Source organism: Strongylocentrotus purpuratus, unplaced genomic scaffold (assembly GCF_000002235.5).
Source record: "Strongylocentrotus purpuratus isolate Spur 01 unplaced genomic scaffold, Spur_5.0 spur5_scaffold_21, whole genome shotgun sequence".
NCBI lineage: Eukaryota > Metazoa > Echinodermata > Echinoidea > Camarodonta > Strongylocentrotidae > Strongylocentrotus > Strongylocentrotus purpuratus.
Window position 1 is genome coordinate 17,276,800 of NW_022145607.1, and position 21,631 is coordinate 17,298,430.

Consider the following 21,631-nt stretch of genomic DNA (forward strand, 5'->3'; position numbering starts at 1 on the left):
GGGTGGTGAAGAGTTAATATTCCAGCTTATCCATAGACAATGTACATGACGCTAGGGTGGTGAAAAGTTAGCGTAGGGTGGTGAAGAGTTAATATTCCAGTTTATCCATAGACAATGTACATGACGGTAGGGTGGTGAAAAGTTAGCGTAGGGTGGTGAAGAGTTAATAATTCATAGACAATGTACATGACGGTAGGGTGGTGAAAGTTAGCGTAGGGTGGTGAAGAGTTAATATTACCATTTATCCATAGACACTGTACATGGCGCTAGGGTGGTGAAAAGTTAGCGTAGGGTGGTGAAGAGTTAATATTCCAGCTTATCCATAGACAATGTACATGACGCTAGGGTGGTGAAAAGTTAGCGTAGGGTGGTGAAGAGTTAATGTTCCAGCTTATCCATAGACAATGTACATAACGGAAGGGTGGTGAAAAGTTAGCGTTGGGTGGTGAAGAGTTAATAATCCATAGACAATGTACATGACGGTAGGGTGGTGAAAAGTTAGCGTAGGGTGGTGAAGAGTTAATAATTCATAGACAATGTACATGACGGTAGGGTGGTGAAAAGTTAGCGTAGGGTGGTGAAGAGTTAATATTACCATTTATCCATAGACACTGTACGTCATGGCGCTAGGGTGGTGAAAAGTTAGCGTAGGGTGGTGAAGAGTTAATATTCCAGCTTATCCATAGACAATGTACATGACGCTAGGGTGGTGAAAAGTTAGCGTAGGGTGGTGAAGAGTTAATGTTCCAGCTTATCCATAGACAATGTACATAACGGAAGGGTGGTGAAAGTTAGCGTAGGGTGGTGAAGAGTTAATAATCCATAGACAATGTACATGGCGGTAGGGTGGTGAAAAGTTAGCGTAGGGTGGTGAAGAGTTAATATTACCATTTATCCATAGACAATGTACATGACGGTAGGGTGGTGAAAAGTTAGCGTAGGGTGGTGAAGAGTTAATATTCCACTTTATCCATAATTGCATGACAATGTACATGACGCTAGGGTGGTGAAAAGTTGAGATCGTGAAAAATTATATCCATAGAAAATATGTACCTGACGGTGACATAATGGTGAATAGTTTATGTGATTTGGTATTTAAAGAGTCAATGCCCCCTTTCGCAGAGAAAAGGCATATATAATGCATGACATGCTTATAATTATGGTGCGGGGATATATTGCAATTCGAAAGAAGATAATAACGTTTTAATTTCTAACATAAATGAGGTGAGGTCGTAGTATAATTCTTTGATTTGCCCTTAAGTACTGCGCTTTACCCCCCCCCCCCCTCCCCCCCCCCCCCCCCCTCCATCATCTACTCTCATTATATCCGACCACCATGCCTATTTTAATTGGTAGCCAGCCATCGTTGCACTGATCGTGCCTGATGGATACAATACACAAAGAATATATTGCGTGTGTGTAGTATAGCGGTTGTACGTGTACAATGCGATCCTTACACTTATCAAATTGGCAATTTTTACACATTGGATGGGCTACCTTCATCTCCGATTAGGTGTGTGAAGAAAAGCTTCACCCCAGATTTTGTTCATGTTTGCCTTTTCCCAAGTCCTTCTGATTATTTTAAAGGTATCGAATTGGTCGCTCAGATTGCTGTAATCATAAAGACGATAATATTTTTGAAAATGATAATATCCTAATTAAATCACATCTACATAGCTCAATAACCCATCATCGTGTACCCTATAAATAAACATATCTAGATGTTTGTGGGGGGAAAGAGGGTGAGGTCTGATTTAAAGTCTAGCAACAACATCGTGTATGGTAGCCTCTAATCGGGCACATCTACAAGGAGGTCAATGAATATGCATATCAGTGACGTCGTGTCAATTCATGAATATTGATGTTCTTGACTGCGCGCGTACGATCGTACGTACGTACGTGCAGAATTGGGGTCATGACTGTACAATGAACACAGTGGTTCAGCCAAATCAGGGCAAAATCTTACCATTATACAGTTGTTTTGTCCGTGATTATGAGGTAGAAGTTTTTGAGTGTTAAGTAAATTTATTTAGTGTGGATTTTGATACATTTTTGATACAGTTTATACAAAAATGGCGATTCTTTTGGTCGTTTTTTAACTCCATAAAACACGTGACCAACTCGGTCGTCGCCTAAACCACCTCCCTGTAGATGTGCTCGCCTACCTCCACATGTGCCCGATCGAGATAGGGATCGAGTTGTGTAATAAAATAGTATTCTATATTCAATATCCGAGAGTTAACGGATGTAACATTAAAGCTCCCTTATATATGAGTTTACAACTATCAATTCAACATCTTTGCATGGATTTTCTTTGAGGTATACGTGTTTAACGTTGTCAAAACATGCACCTCCCTGTAGATGTGCCCGCCTCCCGCTACATGTGCCCGAGATAGGGGAAATGTAGTGAGGCATACAACTAGTGTTGTATATTGAAATTCCGTCATGTCATGGATATATTAAAGCTCCCTTATATATGAGTTTCACAAATATCAATTTATCTTCTTTTCATGGATTTTCTTTGGATTCTACGTGTTTTACGTTGTCAAATAACCACCTCCCTGTAGATGTGCCCGCCTCCCGCTACATGTGCCCGATATAGGGGGAGTGTAGAAAATAGGCATACAACTACTGTTGTAAATTGAATTTCCGACATGAATGTAAAGGATGTCATTTCACCATTATTTGTAAACAACCGTTATGGAATTAGAAATAAACCACGTTTGAGTTTTATTTCCCCAAAGCCCCCCCCCCCCCCCGATCTACACCTTGTTGGAATTGCAACTGATATCCCTTACCTTTCTTCATTCTCTTTTTTCTTCTTTTTCTTTCTCTCCTCTTTCCCTTTCCCTTCCCTTCCTTCCCTCTCTCTCTTTAAGATTTGCTGGGGGTGGGGGGGCAAGGTCATTTTGACCCCCACCCGCTCCACACATTGTTGGCGGGATTAACCGCAACTGATCTCCCCTTCTTTTCTCCCTTTCTTCTTCCTCTTTTTTGTTCCCTTTTAGCTCTCCTCTTTTCCTTTTCATTCCTTTTCTCTTTTTTTTAGCAGGGACGGGGGGTGGGGGGGGGGGGCAAGGGCCTTCCCCCCCTATCCACAACTTGTTGGCGGGAAAATTGCAACTGATATCCCCCTTCTTTTCTTTTCTTCTTCCTCTTTTTTCCTTCCCTTTATCTCCTCTTTTCCTTTTTTCTTTCCCTTTCCTTCCTTCTCTTTTATTTTTTGATTGGGGGGGGGGGGCAACAGCCTGGAAGGCAAGTCCCCCCCCCGATCTCCTTCTTCCCTCTTTTCTTTTCTTCTTCCTCTTCTTTTTTCCCTTTCTCTCTTTCCCTTTCCCTTCTTTTCCTTCTCGCTCTCTCTCCTTTTTTTTTTTTTTTGGCTGGGGGGCTCGGCCCTTCCTTGATCCGCGTTTGGTAACCTTTTAACTTTGTTTAACAGTGTAGAGGCCTGTATTTAAAATCAGTATCCTTTAATATGATTGTTGATTATTACTCAGTATACTTTTGAGTAATTTATTTGTTTGATAATGATTCATTTGACGGACTACTTTCTTTGGGTATGTTAATGTTTTCTGTAAGGTAATTTGTTTGTGTAAATATAATATAACAGTGTTTCAAGAACGAAACAGTGCATACGAGCAGGGGCGTCTCCAAAGAGGGGAGTGTGGGGGTGCGACAACCCCCCCCCCCCCCCACCTGTCAGGATATTGTCGGTAAAATTGCGCTGCCGTCGGGAAAAAAGAGATAAGGGGGAGGGGAAGAAAGAGAGGGAAAGAAAAGAAAAGAAAATAGGAAAGGAAAAGAAAGGAAAGAAAGGAAAAGAAAGGAAAAAAGGGAAAAGAAAGGAGAGAGAAAAAGAGGGAGGAGAGGAAAGAAAGGAAAAGAAAGAAAAGAAAAAAAAGGAAAAAGGAAGAAGAAAACAAAAGAGAAAAAGGAAACAAGTGGAGGTAAGAGCCTGATAGAGGAAGGGTGGGAGTAAACGAGAAAGCGGGTTGTTGGGTGGAGTTGTCTCGTCGAGGGAGCAAGAAAGACACGCGGGGTTGGGCCGGAACACGAGCCTACTTACTGTCCGGAGAGGGGTGAGAGGTGGGGGGGGGGGGCACTTCGGAATTGTGATTTGTTTGAGACTTTGGGGGATAGGGGGCTTGAACACTTTCGGACCTTGACGGTTTTCGCGTCATGTATCGTACAAAGAGATAATGCAATCCAAATATGAATCAAACATTTATTGTCTTTTTTGTTGGGGTGAGGGTGATGGTGATGGGTAAGGAGGTCTGATAAGGTCTATATAGTGCAACACAATTAAAGTAAAAAAATGCCGTGAGAATTTGTCTTCGTTTTTATTTCGGGGTGGGATATCTAGCCCTCGTAGCAACAAGGGGGTCTGATATAATGATAAACACAGAACAAACACATGAAAAATACGGAATGTAAACATAAATTTGAATGCAGGTTCAATAAAAAATAATCATTGATTAATTCATTCGAGACATGGTAAATTCAAAGCAAACACAGAAAATAAATGTAATAGTTATTCGAGTCGATATATACATGCTTAAAGGTTCACACACGAAATATAGATAATCAATTAATTTCAATAACCAAACCATAATAAAAAGAAAGAAAATACAACAAAGGGAACACATAGAACGAAAATTAAGGCTGATGTAAGTTGTCATGAAACAAGATAGATAATTATAGAACAAACACATCATAATATACATATCACCTGTCAATTCATCATACACATTGAGAACAGGAATATATTGTTGTGTTTTTTGTTTTGTTTTTGTGAAAAAGCATTATATATTGTCATCCTATATGCTCACTGTCTCCCACGAGTTTGAAATAGTGTCTTATTGTCGGGGTCATCTCGTAGGAGAGGTTGGTAATCATAAAGCATATATGCATTGTCTTACTGTCACGTTCTAAATCTGTCTTTTTTTCGGTCGAGGTGGTTTCCTTGTAAAATATATCGTCTTGTCACCAAAGATTAGCCAATCAGTTAAGGGGGGGGGGATATTTCACACAAGGGGGACAAATAACGATAGGATTACGTGTGTGTTATGTTTCCCTTTTTTGTCACCACTGGAGCGGGGGAAATATATTAGCTAGATTATGGGATGTTTTTATATAATTATCAACGCTAAAAGAAAATAAAGGCCTACTTTTAAAAAGACACAATATAGGGGACACTACCGTTTGCTTAATGCCTTACGATCGCAAAATCGTATCTTATTTGACTTAAAATGAGAAAGAGGGACAGAGAGAGATAATGAGAGAGAGAGAGAGAGAGAGAATGAGAAAGAGAGAAAGAGAGAGAATGAGAGAGAGATAATGAGAAAGGGAGAATGAGAGAGAGGGAGAGATAATGAGAAAGAGGGAAAGAGAGAGAATGAGAGAGAGAGAAAAAGAGAGAGAAAGAGGGAGAAAGAGAGAAAGAATGAGAAAGCTGTTAGGAAAAAATCTTTGCAATATTTGATTTATAAATACCTAACAATATTAGGCTATTGTGTCCAACTATATTATTTGGTCAAATCAATTTTATCGCCCAAAATAGAGATTAGAGAAGATTATTATCATAAAATGTAATGCACAATTTGAGTTTGATGCTTGAAATGGGTAGGTCTAATGTTTGTGACACAACTGCAATAATTGTTGCCAATTTGGCAACCCATAGGCCTAATGATCTGTGGAAAATAAACTCAAAATCATGAATAGAATTTCGGTTTGATAAACGACAAATCATACATTTTTTATAACTTTAGTTTCTTATTCATTGTCGTATTGTATCATTGTTATACCAATCAGTCCGTGACTCGTTTGGTTGAACAAAAGTGTCAGTAGGAAATCTTTAAATTGATTGATCATCCCTTCCTGCTGAAGGGAATACAGCATCTAAACTCAAATGCCATACATTTCGTAAGCTGTACCCCAACTCCGACTTGGGTTAAAATAACAATTCATAACATAATCACTGACGATTTAAATAATATGATAACAATACTAATACTAAAGAGGAAATCTTTAAATTGATTGATTATCCCTTTCTGTTGAAGGGAATACAGCATCTAAACTCGAATGCCATAAATGTCGAGAGCTGTACCCCAATTCCGAAGGTAGTAACTTGGATTAAAATAACAAAACATAGCATATTAAATCACTGACGACGTAAATAATATGATAACAATAATAACACAGATTATTTTATTTGGGCCTGCACATGCAAATGCCCGATCTCTCGATGTTATTTTTGTTTTAAGTGATGTAGTTTGCAATAACAGAGTATTTTTGGAGCTGCGCAAGTTGTTTTGTGAGTCTTGAGTTTTAACAGTTCTACAATATATGGGGCTTGACCGATCAGTGCTTTATATAGCCGACAATCAACAGAATCTTGAATGATATTCTTTATATTAATACATCAATTTTATCAGTTTCTGAATTTTTCTCCCCTAATTCCTTTTGGCTTAATATATTGCTCGACAAAGTTATAATTTCCGATTTTCATCATACCATTTTTGTTTATGTTTGATTTCCCCCTCAAAATCCTTTGAATATCACTCAAGAACACAGAAAACCTCTTTGTTGGAAAAATCCATTCGCCATTCTACCTTTTCTTTTCTATTTTGTTAAATACCGTATATCCAAGACTACAATGAAGTTGACAAGTAATACAAATCAATATGGAAAAAATCAAGAACAAGAAAAACACTTCCTTTGCCTCTCTCTATTAACGTGTGAAAACTCTTTGGACGGGCTGCAATAAATGAAATTCGATGTCTTAATCCTTTTCGAGTTATTCAAATAAAGAAAGTCGATAAATAAAAGCCCATTCCGAGTTTCTTTGATCCAAACACGTTTCCGACTGGTACTGGTTTTTGTATAGAACAAAAAAAGGTTGCATACTTTGTGGCTGGCAAGAAATAGTTTCATGTTTTACAAGGGACTAGTCTCCCTACTATTCGCACTATTTCGGATCGATCCGATAAAATAATTGAATGTATACAAAATATATTGTGTGTACTAGTGAAAAGTAACATACGTTGTAGAAATTGAATAATAAATGTTTCATTTAAAAGCATCTTAGTTCTACTTGATTATGATCAAGAAATAATTTTCATAAAACTTATGTTTTGTTCATTATAAACGTTTGATATGGGGTTGCGTGTTTTTGTTTTTGTTTTTGTTTGTTTGTTTGTTTGTTTGTTTTTTGGGTGGGGGGGGGGGCGCACTGCATAGTAGAAAGATCACAGCAGGCACACTGTGTATGAGGATAAAACGACCAAGTACTGAGAAACGAAGGGCGGACCTGAGTGAAATCATATGAGTTAAAAGCAATGATTTATTTTCGGACGTCTACTAAGGTTTCACCTCGAAAATAAAGACTATGATCCCTAAGCTTCTTAGTGCAGTATTTTTGTGGTTTATAAAACCAACTTTTAAGCTGTGCATCACAGTGAGTGACATAAAAGAATAGTCTAATCTAACTTATAGCTCTTCGTCTATTTCCTTCTTCCCCATTTCTACTTTTCTACAACAGTTTACTCCTTTCTTTTTCTCTATCTCCCCCTATTGTGTCATTAAGTAATTCGTCATTCATTGTATTCTTCTTGCATGTGCTAGTTCTACCTAATTAAGAAACAAAATGTTCGTATTTTTTATATTTTGCAAATGATCAGTAATTCATTGTTATTTTCTTCTTCCATTTGAGCCAGCAAAAAATGTAACTATTCCCTCGAATTGTCTTGCCATATACTTCCTTACCGCATACAACAAATCAATGTTACCATGTACGTGATGTAATAGATTTTAAACACTTTATAGGAAGAGTCTGTAATATCATAAATCAAATGGAAAAGAGATAGAAACGAAAAATAAAAGTAGTGTAAATGTGAGGAATATGAGCTAGCTGATGTACAACCTTGCTCTCATTGCAATTAAGGATCAATAAATACAAAGCCAACTCTTGATGTTATAAAGCGGGGTTGGATGCATAGAGAGCAATTCTGTGCTGGAAAACATAATCTGCGTTATTCGGTTTGGTTATATTTCCGTATAAAAACATGTACATGCATCATTAACATTTTTAAAATAGTGACGATTATGTAAAATGAATACGACTGGGTTTCTCTGTTCGGAGCTATTAATTCAATGGCTCTGTTCTTCCTCGATGTCCAGAAAGAAAGAACGGAAAGAAAAAGAAGAACTTGGAGAAAAAAATAAACATGCATGAACATAACAAAACATTTGGAATACACATATTTATTGTTGTTATACATGTAGAAATATAACATACAAATTGGCCCATTACAAATATATATGCCATTATTGTACTATAAAAACATCCCCTTTCGAACCCCCGCCCTATACCCAATTATATGATTATTGATGTACTATTATTACAGAGCACAATAGTCCTTATCCAGTAGTAATGTAGGTGGGGACAACTACCAATGCCCCCCTCCTCCACACTCCCACATTACTCTCGGACGCTCCTGGATCATACAAATTACATGAAGCCAAGAAATTAGGCAACATACATAAATATATACTTACAAGAAGAAGACGAGGAACTATGATCGCTGCTGGCCCTCCCTGGCAACCCCACCTGGGCCAGGTTCAGGGGCTTGAGGACTGTGATGAGGGCACAGCACACCAGGGGAACCACCACGCATAACTTGTTGTTATTGTCGGACGACATCTTTAATCAATCTCCTCGAAATTTGGTTCCACCTTTTAATTTTGATTCACTGAGAAAACTAATGATATCAAAATGGTATATAGCGATGCTGTTATAACACAAATCGTTTGCTATGCTACAAAAAGCAACGTTAAATGGTTCCAAATCTATTAAAGCCACAGCTCTAGGAAGAGTGATCTGATCTTGCGCCCGACACTGGTCTCCAACTTGATGCAACTCCCTTCGCTAGCACAGATCTCGGCACTATATAATGGGAGCTTGTTGGCGCACACAAAAGTTTTCACTGGAGGGGGGGGGGGGGGGGCACCTATTATAGCTTGGCACTTGTATAGGTGCATACGTATGATTGTGGCCTGAGCGGTGTTATAAGCATGGCTTATCATTATTGCGCAATGGAAGACATTATATGGCACTGCGCATTTTTATTTGGTCTGGTAAGCGGATTTCGCAAATTTATGGGCAATCGCTTCAGCTTTCTTTTTATATTTTGCACTAACGGTAGATAATTCGAAATAAGCGTGGAAAAGCATAATCTTACAGCAGATAAGAGAAAGTTTTTGTGTAACGTGAATTTTTTTTAGTGATGGTCGGACTCGTACGTTACGTGGAATGTAGGCTATCATACGCCATGTGATTTGTTAATTATTATTATTTTAAAATAAAACAAATGGTAGTTTATGATTCATGAAAATTCTCCATAATATTCACCCTCTTCTCGTATTATGAATAGCGGTCCTTATGAGTACTGACCCCAATATAAATTATGAATAGCGCCCCTCTTCATATTTATGAATAGCGACCCCAGTTTCGTATATGAATAGAGATCCTTAAGAGTAATGACCCTCAATGTGAATTATGAATGGCGACCGTTATCTCACATTATGAATAGCGCTCCTTACGAATAACGGTCCTTAATTATTAAAGCCTCTATGAATAGTGGCCCCTTTTCGTGATATGAATAGCGGTCTTATGACTAGCGATAATTCCGCCAAAGATCGTGGCAGAGCGTTTTAGTCCAATTATGGGGACGCACACCAAGTCTTATTATTTTTCCGAAGTCCCCCCCCCCCCCCCTGACTGAAACCGCCAGTATGTATCGGGCATTTCGTTCAGTTTGAAGCCCCGTTTTGAAGGCACACTGCTAAAAAAAAAATCGTTCAATATATAAGCTTCTGATGGGAAATAACACCAGCATCTTTTTAGGGCTTGGGAACCACTCAGTTTTTAAATGTGTTTGTTTATTCGCACCGCCACTCTACTTCTTTTTTCTTTTTTTTGTAGTATTGTTTTATTGTATTCATTCAGTACAAAATATATAAAAAACAAACATACAGCTTCATTGATTTACATATATCAAAATATAAAGAAAATTGTACATTTCTCAAAAAATACATAAGATAGTTTAATACACAGTACATAATGTTTACATTTAATTATACTGAACGAATATCATAAATCAAAGAGTTACCTACAGACAGACAGACACACCACACACGCTCAAATACTCAGACACACATACATGTACAAACTGACATATCCCCCTTCCCCCCTTCATTCCAAAGCTTAACAAATCCCCCCTCCCTGCCCGAGCATTCACATCTACATATTTGTTGGAAATCCTGTCTCTTCCTTTTCTTTAAGACCAAACTATATATTTAAACAAAAAAATGTCTGAGTCTGAAAAAGAAGTATTTGCCTCGCCGTCCTTAAAGTGCGGGTTCATTGAAAATCTCAAATATGGCAAATAGCGTATTACTAGAAACTGTTAAGCTAACAGATGGCCATCATGCAAGTTTTAGGTCAACTACATATCGGGTGATTTATAAAAATACAAATAAAACAACCTCTATAGCACCTGGGATATGCGAGAGATTCACCGGAAAAATAACGATGTTTTAATGCCGTCACAATATGAACCAACCCTGCGCAAGCAGACGACATCCCATAAAGAATGAACATAATTGCAATGCTTTTATTTCTCAAATTATATTGAGTTTAGTGTATATAAATGTGATGGAATTTTACACCATTCAAAAAGGGATATGACCCCCATTCTTATAACTAAATTCTTTTTTTTGTAAATAAACAGGATAGGGGTTAATGAACAATCAAAGAAACCACACTTTCAAATTAAAAAACCTCCGGAATGAAAGCACGGACGTCATTTGTTCCCTCTTGAAACGCCGAACATGCCGCGGTGTATGCAGCTGAAAATACAATGGCGTCTTATTTTGTTTACAAGCGACGGATTCCCTTCTTTTTTTTTATCCTTGCATTTTTCATCAAAATAATACCATGCACAGGGTTTAGAGTGAGGCAATAGATTAAAAATTTAACCTGAGGGTGTTGAAGTAAGAGAAATAACTGAAGAAAAGATGACAAAACAGGCACTGATATTGTGTGACATGTCATGGGACATCGTCTGCTTTAATATGCACATCATGTTCAACATGTGACGTCATATCTCAGCAGCGACTGGGGAGCCTTTTCAGGTGCTATGTCGGGGCTACATCTGAGCGTTTTGTAAATGTTAATAATCATTACTTCAAATGTTTCCAAGCATTGGCTTTTGATAACCTTGGCCAATCAAAGTGTCACCTTTGCAATAATGACATTAAAGTTAGTTTTTTAAATCAATGAACCCTCTCTTTAACTGTGGAAGTTGTCCCATTTTCTGAAGTGAAGTGTTAAAGTGCCTCTCTCCCCCGCTAATTCCTTTTCTTCTTGCCTATTTTCTATAATTCTTTTTTTAATTTCTTGAGGAATTGGGGGTCTATTTTGAGTTGAACTATATTTAAAAATCATATGTTTTGTTAAAAGAATAATGAGATTTAACAGTTGTTCTTATCCCACATTGGATCATTTTATCCCGATATGAATTTCTTGCCAATGTAGATTTTTTAACGCTGATAAAGAAAAAAGGTCACCGCAGTCCTTCCAAATATTTGCTACCTTTTCACAGGTAAAAAACAGATGCTCATAGGTTTCTTCGTGTTTATTGCAAAAGGAGCAAAGATTGCTCACTACATGTTTGAAAGTGTATAGATGCTTATTTGTATAAATTAAATTATATAACATTTTATATTGAAATTCCCTCAGCTTTCTGTCTATAGTGGATTTTCGGGGTCTTAAGAAAATTGTTCTCGTGTCATTTTCGACCATATTGTACGTACGTTCTAAGTTGCATGTAGCATAAGATTTTTCCGTTCTCATTTTTAACAATGTACTATAGATATATTTTGATGTTATGCCTTGCAAAGAGTGAGGGTTTCCGTTAATAATGAATTCTAAACTTAATTCAGTATCCTCACAAGGATGTTCATATATATTCAAAGGAGTTTTCCATGAGAATGGAATGCCTTCATATAACTGTTTTATTGTATTTATTTCAATTTTGTTTAAACCCATTTTCTTAAATACTGTGATAGATTTCAATTCACCTTTCTTATCAACAATATGATGTATTTTAAAAACATTTTTCAGAAATAAGTCTTCATGGAAACATATTTGCCCCTGAATGCGGATACATCTGTTATTGTAAATAATTTGATTTCTTTTTGAAATTTCGTTCTTAAGCAAAAAGGCTTTTGTCCCCAGCCAAGCCTTCAGCATGCTACGGTAAAAATCTGGTAATGACAGTGCAAGTAAATCTGGCGATACATTACTGAAAAAAATCAAGAGGCCGCCATATTTTCTAGTCAGGTATTTAAAATAACGTTTCCAATCATATTTGAATCTCCTGTTATAAGTCTTTTCATCCACATGATTCTTTGTGTTCGAATAAATAATTGAAAATCTGTCAATTTAAGACCTCCCTTATCGTAATCTAAAAACATAGTACTCCTTTTGATTTTATCTTTTCCATTCCATAAAAAATCAAATATTAACACTTCAATTTCACGGAATGCCCACGGCGGTACAGGTGTGGGTGATGATACATATACTAATTTTGATAAAACAAAGTCTTAATTAGTTGAATTTTCCCCATCAAAGTCAAATCTCTTTGTTTCCACCACATAAGCAGCTTTTTAATTTTACTTAAGATTTCTTTGTAATTGATTTTTTCCTGGCTTTCCACGTCTAACGTAAACTGTCTAACGTAAACTGTATACCTAATATCTTTACAATGTTTACTATCTTACCAAATGGAACTATTACATCTTTATCCGCGTTAGGACCCAACAATAATACAAAGGTTTTGTCTCTGTTCATCTTCAATCCAGACATATCTGCAAAACTAGTAAACAATGAGTTTAGTCTATTAACAGATTCAATATCTTGAACAAACACCGACATGTCATCTGCATAAAGAATTTGTTTAACGTGAATATCATCAAAGGGAATCCCATGAATAGCCGAGTCGCTGCGGATTGCGCGAGCAAGAATCTCAATGCAAAGTAAAAATAAATATGCAGACAAAGGATCACCTTGTCTCAGGCGCGTACGCAGGGGGGGGGGGGGGGGGGGGGGGGGGGGGGGTTTGGGGGTTAAAAACCCCCCCCTTTGGAAATTTTTTGTGTGTAAACCCCCCTAAAAAAAACCTAAAACCACCCCCTTTTGGTTTTTTTTTTTTTTTTTTTTTTAATTATTAAAAAAAAAAAAAAAAAAAATTATTCCCATGGCCGACCTAAAAAGGTGACCTTACCCCCCCCAACGGAGCAAAATGTCAAATTTCCAATTTCGAGACCAAAAAAAAAGTGTCCTCTTACCCCCCCCCCCAAACCCCCCCCCCCCCCCCCCCCCCCCCCCCCCCCCCCCCCGCTTATTCAGCGGTCGGCTGAGTCGTTGCGATTTTTTTGGGACCAAAAAAAAAAAAAATGTGTCCTCTTACCCCCCCCCCCCCCCCCCCCCCCCCCCCCCCCGCTTATTCAGCGGCTGGCTGAGTCGTTGCGAAATTTTCGGACCGATTTATAAATGTTAAAACCCCCCCCTTGAAAAAATCCTGCGTACGCGCCTGCCTTGTCTTACACCTTTTTGAATAGAAAAATATCCAGTTGATACGTGTCCATTGAAAACACAACTTTGAGCCTTATTATAAATTATTTTCACCCATTTACAAAATGTCGGTCCAAAACCAAAGGCTACTAAGACCTTTTGTAAAAACATGTGTGAAACCGAGTCAAACGTTTTTTCAAAATCTATCGCTAACAAATAAGCAGGTATTTTATTTTGAGTTGTATGAAAGATCATGTCGTCAATTAACCGAATAGCTTCACCTATATTTCTTTCCTTTAGATATCCCACCTGATCAATCCAAATAACTTCTGGTAATACTTTTTTAATTCTTGTTGAAAGAGCTTTTGTTAAAATCTTGTAGTCCACATTAAGTAAGGAAATGGGTCTGTAGTTTTTAATTTGTAACGGATCTTTGCCTTCTTTATGAATTAAAGTAATTACTGCCTGTTTTTGTGAGTGGGAGAGTTCTCCCTCACAAAAGGATTCATTCAAAGCATCGACCACTATACGTCTCCTATTACCGGCCAAAATAATGAATAAAATTCAACACTTAAACCATCGTTACCTGGTGTTTTGTTAAATTTCATTTCTTTCAAAACTGCCATACATTCCCTCTCGGTAACTTTCCCTTCACAAATATCCTTAGAGTCTGGATTTAGTTTGGGTAGATTTGTGAAAAAAGCATCACTAGAATTGGAATCTACCGTGGAATGCGCATATAGTTTGCTATAAAACTTGTGTATTTCTTTAATTATATCTCTCTGATCAAAACTTATTTTCTCTTCATTTATCATTAGTTTTCTGATTACTGTTTTTCTCTTATTTGATTCCATCAATTGGGTAAAGTAATTAGTATTTGTTTCTCCTCTTTCAAAGTACGATGCTCTAGAACGAATTTTAAGTCCTTCATTAATATAATCATAGCATGCTTTTCATTCTCTTCGTTTCAGTTCTAAAGATGCAATCTTCTCATTATCTACTGCTTTCAAAAGATCTTCTTCAAGGGAGAGTATTTCTATTTCTAGATTCCCAATTTTTTTCCTTTCTGAGCTTTGCTTTTTCTTTCGAATATTTTCTGATAAAACTGTTTATTTTCATTTTCAAAAAATCCCATAAAACTCTTTTACTTTCTATTTCTGTTTTATAGTCCTCTTTCAGTTCAATGATTGCGGTTTTCATTAACACGATGAACTTTTCATCTTTACATAAAGTATTATTAAATTTCCAATAAGATCCCTTGAATTTGATATCATTCGAAGGTAAATTAAAAAAGTTTAGTTGTACAGCTGAATGATCAGGAGCTATAGATGATATTATATTGCATTTTGATATTATTTCATCTAGTTTTTCGGATACAAACCAATAATCAAGTCGACTTTGCATAAAAGGATTGATTTGTCTATACGTAAATTGTTTTTTCATTCCATTTCGCACTCTCCAAATATCAATCAAATTTAATCTATCCACAAAATTTTCAAAGAGTCTACCAAATTTTGAGAGAACCTTTCGTTTACCAGTTCCCATGTAATCCAGGTTAAAATTGCTGATCATGTTGAAATCACCTCCTATTATTAGCTGATTATTTTTTCCATATACATTGGCTATTGTAAGCCTTAACCCTTGTATAATGCACTCCATTATAATAAACCTACCGTTATCATCTGCAATTGCATTAATGACTTGAATATCTAGTTTAGAATCAAACAAAATAAGAACCCCTTTACTATGACTTGTCCCATGACTAAAATACGAACTACCATTCCATAGTGCCTTCCATTCGTTTTCTACTTCGTTGGTGCTATATGTATATAATTATCCTGCGCATAAAATGTCTCTACGTATTCTATATTTTCCTACTTTCATTTTACCCAATACAAAAAGAAAATGAGAGATTTTCTTACATGCTCCATACATCCACTTTGGGGCCATATCGCTTCCTGGCAATAATCTCAGGCGCTGCATAGGCAGGACTCCCGCAAAGCGTTCCCGCAAAATCCCTAGTCCCGAATACATCCAATGTTCTATTCCTCAGCATATTCCGTCTCTTTTCTGGCGAATCCTGCTCTTCGGCGCCCAACCGACGGTGTATGTCTTGTCCAGAAAATCGAACATTCCCTCCATTAACTCGGACGCCATTTTGTTTCGGGTTGGATCTAGTCATGTTCGAGTGTTCCTTGCTGCTTTTCCGCTGCAGTCCCGCTCTTTCGCGCCACGTTTCTTGGCCGTTGTCCTCGCGAAGAGAAGATCCTCTGGTCCTTCGTTTGGTCCCGTCATCAGAAGGAAGCCGCGCCCTGGCCACGCCCTTGGGCTCACCTGGTCTACCTGGTCCCCCACTATCATCACCCGTTGCGCCATTCCTTCCTCCGACGGTTCGGCTCACTCTCCGGCTAGCGCGTACGTCCGCCTGTTTGCGGCTTGAGAAATCCCGTTCCCTCTTCTTAGCATCCCGAAGATCGGTTTCTCGTTCCAGATTCCCGATGAAATTACTCAGTCCAAAATCTAGACCAAAAATTAAAAAATAAAAATAATATAAGTATTATTTCAGTAATTGAGATAGGAAGCAATATTAAAGCATGAAAGTATACGTGTTCAATTTTCCAAGTGATTCCTTTCCATCATCAAAATATTAATTTCCCTCCATTATTCCGTAAGCCTCGATCCGAAATCCGAATTCAGAACCGTCTGATTAAGAGTTGAAATGTTAATGCAACAAAGAACGTTGCCTAACCTTTCGCCATATTATCATTGAAAGTTGAACTTACCTATTATTCGAATTTTGTCGTTGTCGTCAAGAAGAAGATTCTCGACTTTCAGGACTCTGTCGATTGTTTTAAAGACATGAAAGAAATAATTACATTCTATTTACATTCCCAATTGATTATATAGGTCAGTAATAAAACAAAACTACATGCATACGTACAGTGTAATAGTTTTAATGTTTGCCTTTTTTTCTATTGGAGCAGAACATGTTAAGAACCTTCATACCCCTTCTAATCGCTACGTTTAGTTGGATAACTATTAAACAAGATAATGATCATTATTTTGCCATGTTTGTTTATACTCATTTTCTTTTTCTAAAAGAACAAATATAAACCTCAAGATTTCAATTAACATAAATTTGCAAATGAATGGGTATTTCAACTTCAAATGGAAAGAAACCCTGCAATTCAATTTACCTCACATTTTGACAAAAATATTTAAACCCCGCTTCGCCACTTACTTTATTTTACAAAACGTATCAAAATCATGTTACCTATGTACCACGCCCATTTGATGCATGTGGTACACGGCCGAAGCCACCTGTTTGATGTACCGTCTGGCCACGCCCTCTTCCAATCCGCCCTTCTCACACACCCTATCCAGCAGGGGCCCGCCCCCGCACAGCTCCAGTACCAGGTAAAGGTTGTTGTCCGTTTCCATGACTTCGAGAAGGCGAACGATGTGGGTGTGGCCAAGAAGTTGGAGAAGCCCCGCCTCTCTACGGAGCGTCTTGTGGAGGTAGGCGTCCTCCCTCGCGGCTTTCTTGTCAATTATCTTGATGGCAACCTAGAAAACAAACATTGACGGAAATACCATTAAAGATTATGAAAATGATGAAAATGCTAATTCTGATACTGATGAAGATAGTGGCGGTGGAGGTGGTAATGATGGTGATGATGATGAGGATTGCGATAATTTGTAGTGTTGCTTATTTTACCTGACTGCATAGAAAGCATAAATGCTTGTTAATAACCAGTCCGAGGACCGACAGCTTTAGGTCCTCTCCGAGAGACCTGGTATTGAGGATTAATGCCTTACCAAAGGGCACAAGCGCATCGTCTTGGTTTCGAACCCGGGTCGTCGGATTATGATACCACTGCCCTACCAACTGAGCTATCGCGCCTCCATGAAAAGAAAAAAAATAAGACAATGGTGATAATTCTAACAATAATAATAAATTATTGCAAACGGATGCCGCTACACTGCTGCTGTTGTTATATGTGTACCTCCAAAATTAACTATTTAATAATAATAATAATAATAACCCAGAAAATGCTTCTTGGCAAAGACCCCCTACATTATACGTTATAATCTAAATCATTTTCCAATTACATTTAGATAACAGTATGTTTCCCGGTCTAACAATCTTTGTCAGGGTCCATGAGAAAATGAACATCGTGTCAAGTTGAGATCATAAAGGTCCAGATCTAACTAAGTATCTTCTCCCGGTTCGGAGGTTGATTGCAACATCTCTCCATTTCACTCTATCTTCTGCCATTCTGGTGCACTCTTGCAGTTTTAGTCCACTCCAGTTCTTGACATTCTCTTCCCAGTTAATTCTGGGTCTCCCTCTAGGTCTACTTCCTTTTACTCTTCCTTCCAATACATCCTTTAAGAGGCTTTGGTGCTTTTTAACATGACCAAAGTATTTGATTTTCTCTCCTTAATTAATCCTACTAGTGCAATTTGTTTACGCCCTGCCATGTGCAATATCTCTTTGTTGGTTTTCATTCATTTCCAGAATGTTTTCATCATTCTTCTGTAAATCCACATTTCAAAAGATGTTATTCTATTTTCCATGGCCTTGCTTATTGTCCATGTTTCCACTCCATACAAAAGGACAGACCTTACATAACAGTTTACTAGTCTCAACCTAAGCTCAAATTTCACCTTTCTATTTGTGAATGATCCTTTCGTTGCCAGAAATGTAATCCAAGCAATTTCTATTCTTCTTTTTATTTCTGCTTCGAATCTAGCATCATCTGTGATATTTTGTCCTAAGGAAACGTAATTACAGACCTGCTCAATGAATATGTCCATCGAGTTTCAAATATATTCTAGGCTTATTCTCTGTTCTACTAAAAATCATTGACTTAGTTTTCTTGACATTCATGCTTAGACCAAACTCTTCACTCTTGACTTTTACAATATCCCATACATAATGTAAATCTGCTTCATTCTCTGTGCAAAATACAGTGTCATCAGCTTATGTAAAGTATTAATATTTACACCCCCAATACTAACACCTTTCATATCTGAAATTTCCATGAATACCAACTCTGTGCATAATTTGAACAGAGGTGGGACATATATCGGTAAATCTAAACTTTTTGCATTACGAATTTTTGAAGGAAAACAAATCAGTGTTCTATTACTACTTCACATTGTCTTTATCTTAAAACTCTAGGGCCCGTCTTATAAAGAGTTGATATCAATCGCAGCTTATTTGCGACTGATATCTATCGCAACTATATGTACATAAGAGATAGGAGACTGCAAACTTGCGATTGATTTGGATCAGTCGCAACTCTAAGACGGGGACCAGATCTACAGCTTAAAACCGAAGTTCGAAAAAAACGAAATATTAAATGTGATAAAATACTTTCAAAAGGTCCATCCCTCGACTCGAATTATGAGAATGAGATAATTGAGATAGTTAAGTCATATCATTCTAATCTGAAGATGTATATAGCCCACACAAAGAGACGTTCTAAAATTAAACTGGTTTCATGAATACCGCGCTCATCTCTCTCACTCTTCTCTGTGTGACATTTTTAGTCCAAGAAATTGGATCTGGAAATCAAAGACGAGTGTGGTCACTTCGGTCCCAATTTAGACCAAACTGACCGATGCGAATGACTTGTTTTACATAATTATGCGCCTTTGTCCAAAGTTCGCCATTTACTTGATGTTATTCTAATCTAAATGACCGTGAACAATCACCCCTAAATATAGCACCCGTGGTCTGTGAATACTGGTTGTGGCAAACGGTTCGGTCAACTTGCCCAATACAATTTTTGTCTGGTATAATGGGCGTATGTTTTTTCATGTATAATATAGTTAATCAACGTGAGAACAAATTAGATCATAAACAACACGATAAAGGGAAATCATACTTAAACATTGTTCAATGTTTAGGTTGGATTAAAACAAAAACGTATGTCTATATTCGCCCGTCAGATCCAAATTCCACCAGGATCACTCTGGGTAAACAAGACATATTATTATTATTATTATTATTATTATTATTATTATTTTTATTATTATTATTATTATTATTATTATTATTATTATTATTATTGCGGAAACCAAGGAGGTAGCGCAAATGACAATTGCCGATGTCTTTTTTTAATTTGATTTGATTTAATGTTCTGAAATAATGTAATGCATAAACGAGGTATAACGGCATAAAAGAAATGTGCTGAGATGACCTTTCGCATTTGCTCCCGTATTCTACTCCATAATGTTTTAAGATCCATAAAATAACATTTGATTCTCTCTATTACATTTTTTTTAATTCATAGATTTTGGAGGTCACACTTTTCACTTTAACTCATTTATTCAGATATGATTTTGAATGATTTCTGCTTGTTCCCTCATACTACGCATTCAACAAATGATAGAAAATCACAATTTCCGTCTTATGAAGTAATATATTCTACCTTAAATATCATTTTGCATTGCAATGAAGGCAAAGATTGGTACACCTGAATCGATCTAATACGATAAATGAATTAGACGGGCTGCAATTTAGGAATAAGCTAAACTCGATGCAATAGTACGACCATTTTAAAATTATCAGTAACTGACGAATTATGTTTTTAATGGGTCTATGGTTGTCATGACAACAAGTTCAATGCGACAATGACAAGGTGACGGTATAAAAAAAAGACGACAGCTAATTATCAAGTTAAGATCGACTTATGATACATAACATTATTCATAAAACTTAGAAAGGGTGTCTCAACCAATATATCGAAGATATAATACGGAATAGTCCGCAATACAAACTGAACTCTTACTGTAAATATAATAACAATAAAACACATTAAACTATTATATCAACTTTTGTAAAATAAATTCAATGCTAAACTATAGCATTCACACATTTAAACCTTGTATGTATTTCAGAAATAAAGTTTTTAAAATATATATTTGACATTTTCTATTGATAACATACAACGAATGATAAAAACCATAATAGTTTCAACATACGTGGATTCTTCCTATATGTTAAAGTGTTCATGTTAACTTGAAAACATGAAATTGAAGCGATTACATTTTAGAAACCATAGCCGGCCCGGTACCAAAGCCAAGGAAAACATGATCAAATTAAAACGCAAACAATTACTTTGCGCTCCTTAGTTTTTAATACATATCTGATATTAACTATTTTTCCTACATATTAATATGTTGTAAATTCAACACCAAATTTCCACTGTATGAAAATTAAAGGAAAAGAATCAACAACTCACCTTTTCGCCAACGAGAACGTGCATCGCCTCTTTCACTTTCGCGAAGCTTCCCTCGCCGATGGTCGGGCCGAGGAGATAGGGTCCGAGCCGTTTCGTGTGCTTGTAGGAAGCCATCAACTCTTTCGACAACGCCGATCGCCCGACGACCGTCATAACGCCCTGCAACTGAGGCCCGTAATTCCTCCTCGTGGGCATCGACGATGTCCGCTTGTTGATCGATGACCTCGGCCTGGTCGCGACGTACTGGAGGGGCTTCAGAGCCGACATACCGCGACGATGCGGTGTTGGCAAAGGTTGATGGAAGCGATCGCCTGCCCTTTCCAAACGGCCGATCGTTTCGCTACTGCGATCCAACGGCAGACGACAGGTCAATGACACAATGCGTGGCGTGTCGTATACAAATTGATATCGATATCATAAAATAATCTCATTAATATGCAATATTTACAGTGGGTATATTAGGTGAGGGTTTCGCCCAGAAGACAATGCGATATTGCCATGAGTTTTTATCTAGAACAGGAAGACCTTTCAGATCATTCGACTAGGGAGAAAAGAAGAGTGAGACATAGATGAGAGAGGGGCAGAGATTGACAGAGGAAGAGAGAAAGAGAGAGAGAGAGAGAAAGAGAGAGTGAGAGAGAAAGAGAGAGTGAGAGAGAGAGAGAAGGAGAAAGAGAAAGAATGAGAGAAGGGTTTGAAAAGGAGATAAGAGAGAGGGAGGGAGATGGAGAGAGGGGGA

General features: G+C 37.4%; 2 protein-coding genes across 2 annotated transcripts; both read right to left on the reverse strand.

Annotated features, from left to right (window-relative positions):
- Positions 1–15,554: 15,554 nt before the first annotated feature.
- LOC115927888 lies at positions 15,555–16,771 on the reverse strand. Its single transcript, XM_030994197.1, has 3 exons — positions 16,752–16,771; positions 16,420–16,475; positions 15,555–16,156 (listed from the first exon to the last, which is right to left on the reverse strand). Exons 1-3 carry the CDS (start codon positions 16,769–16,771, stop codon positions 15,555–15,557), a joined length of 678 nt encoding a protein of 225 aa, XP_030850057.1.
- A 96-nt stretch (positions 16,772–16,867) lies between these two features.
- Positions 16,868–21,260, reverse strand: LOC115928317 (hormonally up-regulated neu tumor-associated kinase homolog A-like). The gene is made up of 2 exons (XM_030995441.1): positions 20,893–21,260; positions 16,868–17,203 (listed from the first exon to the last, which is right to left on the reverse strand). Exons 1-2 carry the CDS (start codon positions 21,157–21,159, stop codon positions 16,907–16,909), a joined length of 564 nt encoding a protein of 187 aa, XP_030851301.1. The 5' UTR covers positions 21,160–21,260; the 3' UTR covers positions 16,868–16,906.
- Between the last annotated feature and the right edge of the window lie 371 nt (positions 21,261–21,631).

Bases quoted from the DNA above. Each gene is read 5' to 3' on its own strand.
- LOC115927888 (XM_030994197.1), bottom strand. From the start codon at position 16,771: ATGTTAATTGAAATCTTGAG. The intron at 16,476-16,751 runs GTTTATATTTGT...AACAATCGACAG, and splicing joins ATGTTAATTGAAATCTTGAG to AGTCCTGAAAGTCGAGAATC. The intron at 16,157-16,419 runs GTAAGTTCAACT...TTTTTGGTCTAG, and splicing joins CGACAAAATTCGAATAATAG to ATTTTGGACTGAGTAATTTC.
- LOC115928317 (XM_030995441.1), bottom strand. From the start codon at position 21,159: ATGTCGGCTCTGAAGCCCCTCCAGTACGTCGCGACCAGGCCGAGGTCA. The intron at 17,204-20,892 runs GTGAGTTGTTGA...TTTGTTTTCTAG, and splicing joins ACGTTCTCGTTGGCGAAAAG to GTTGCCATCAAGATAATTGA.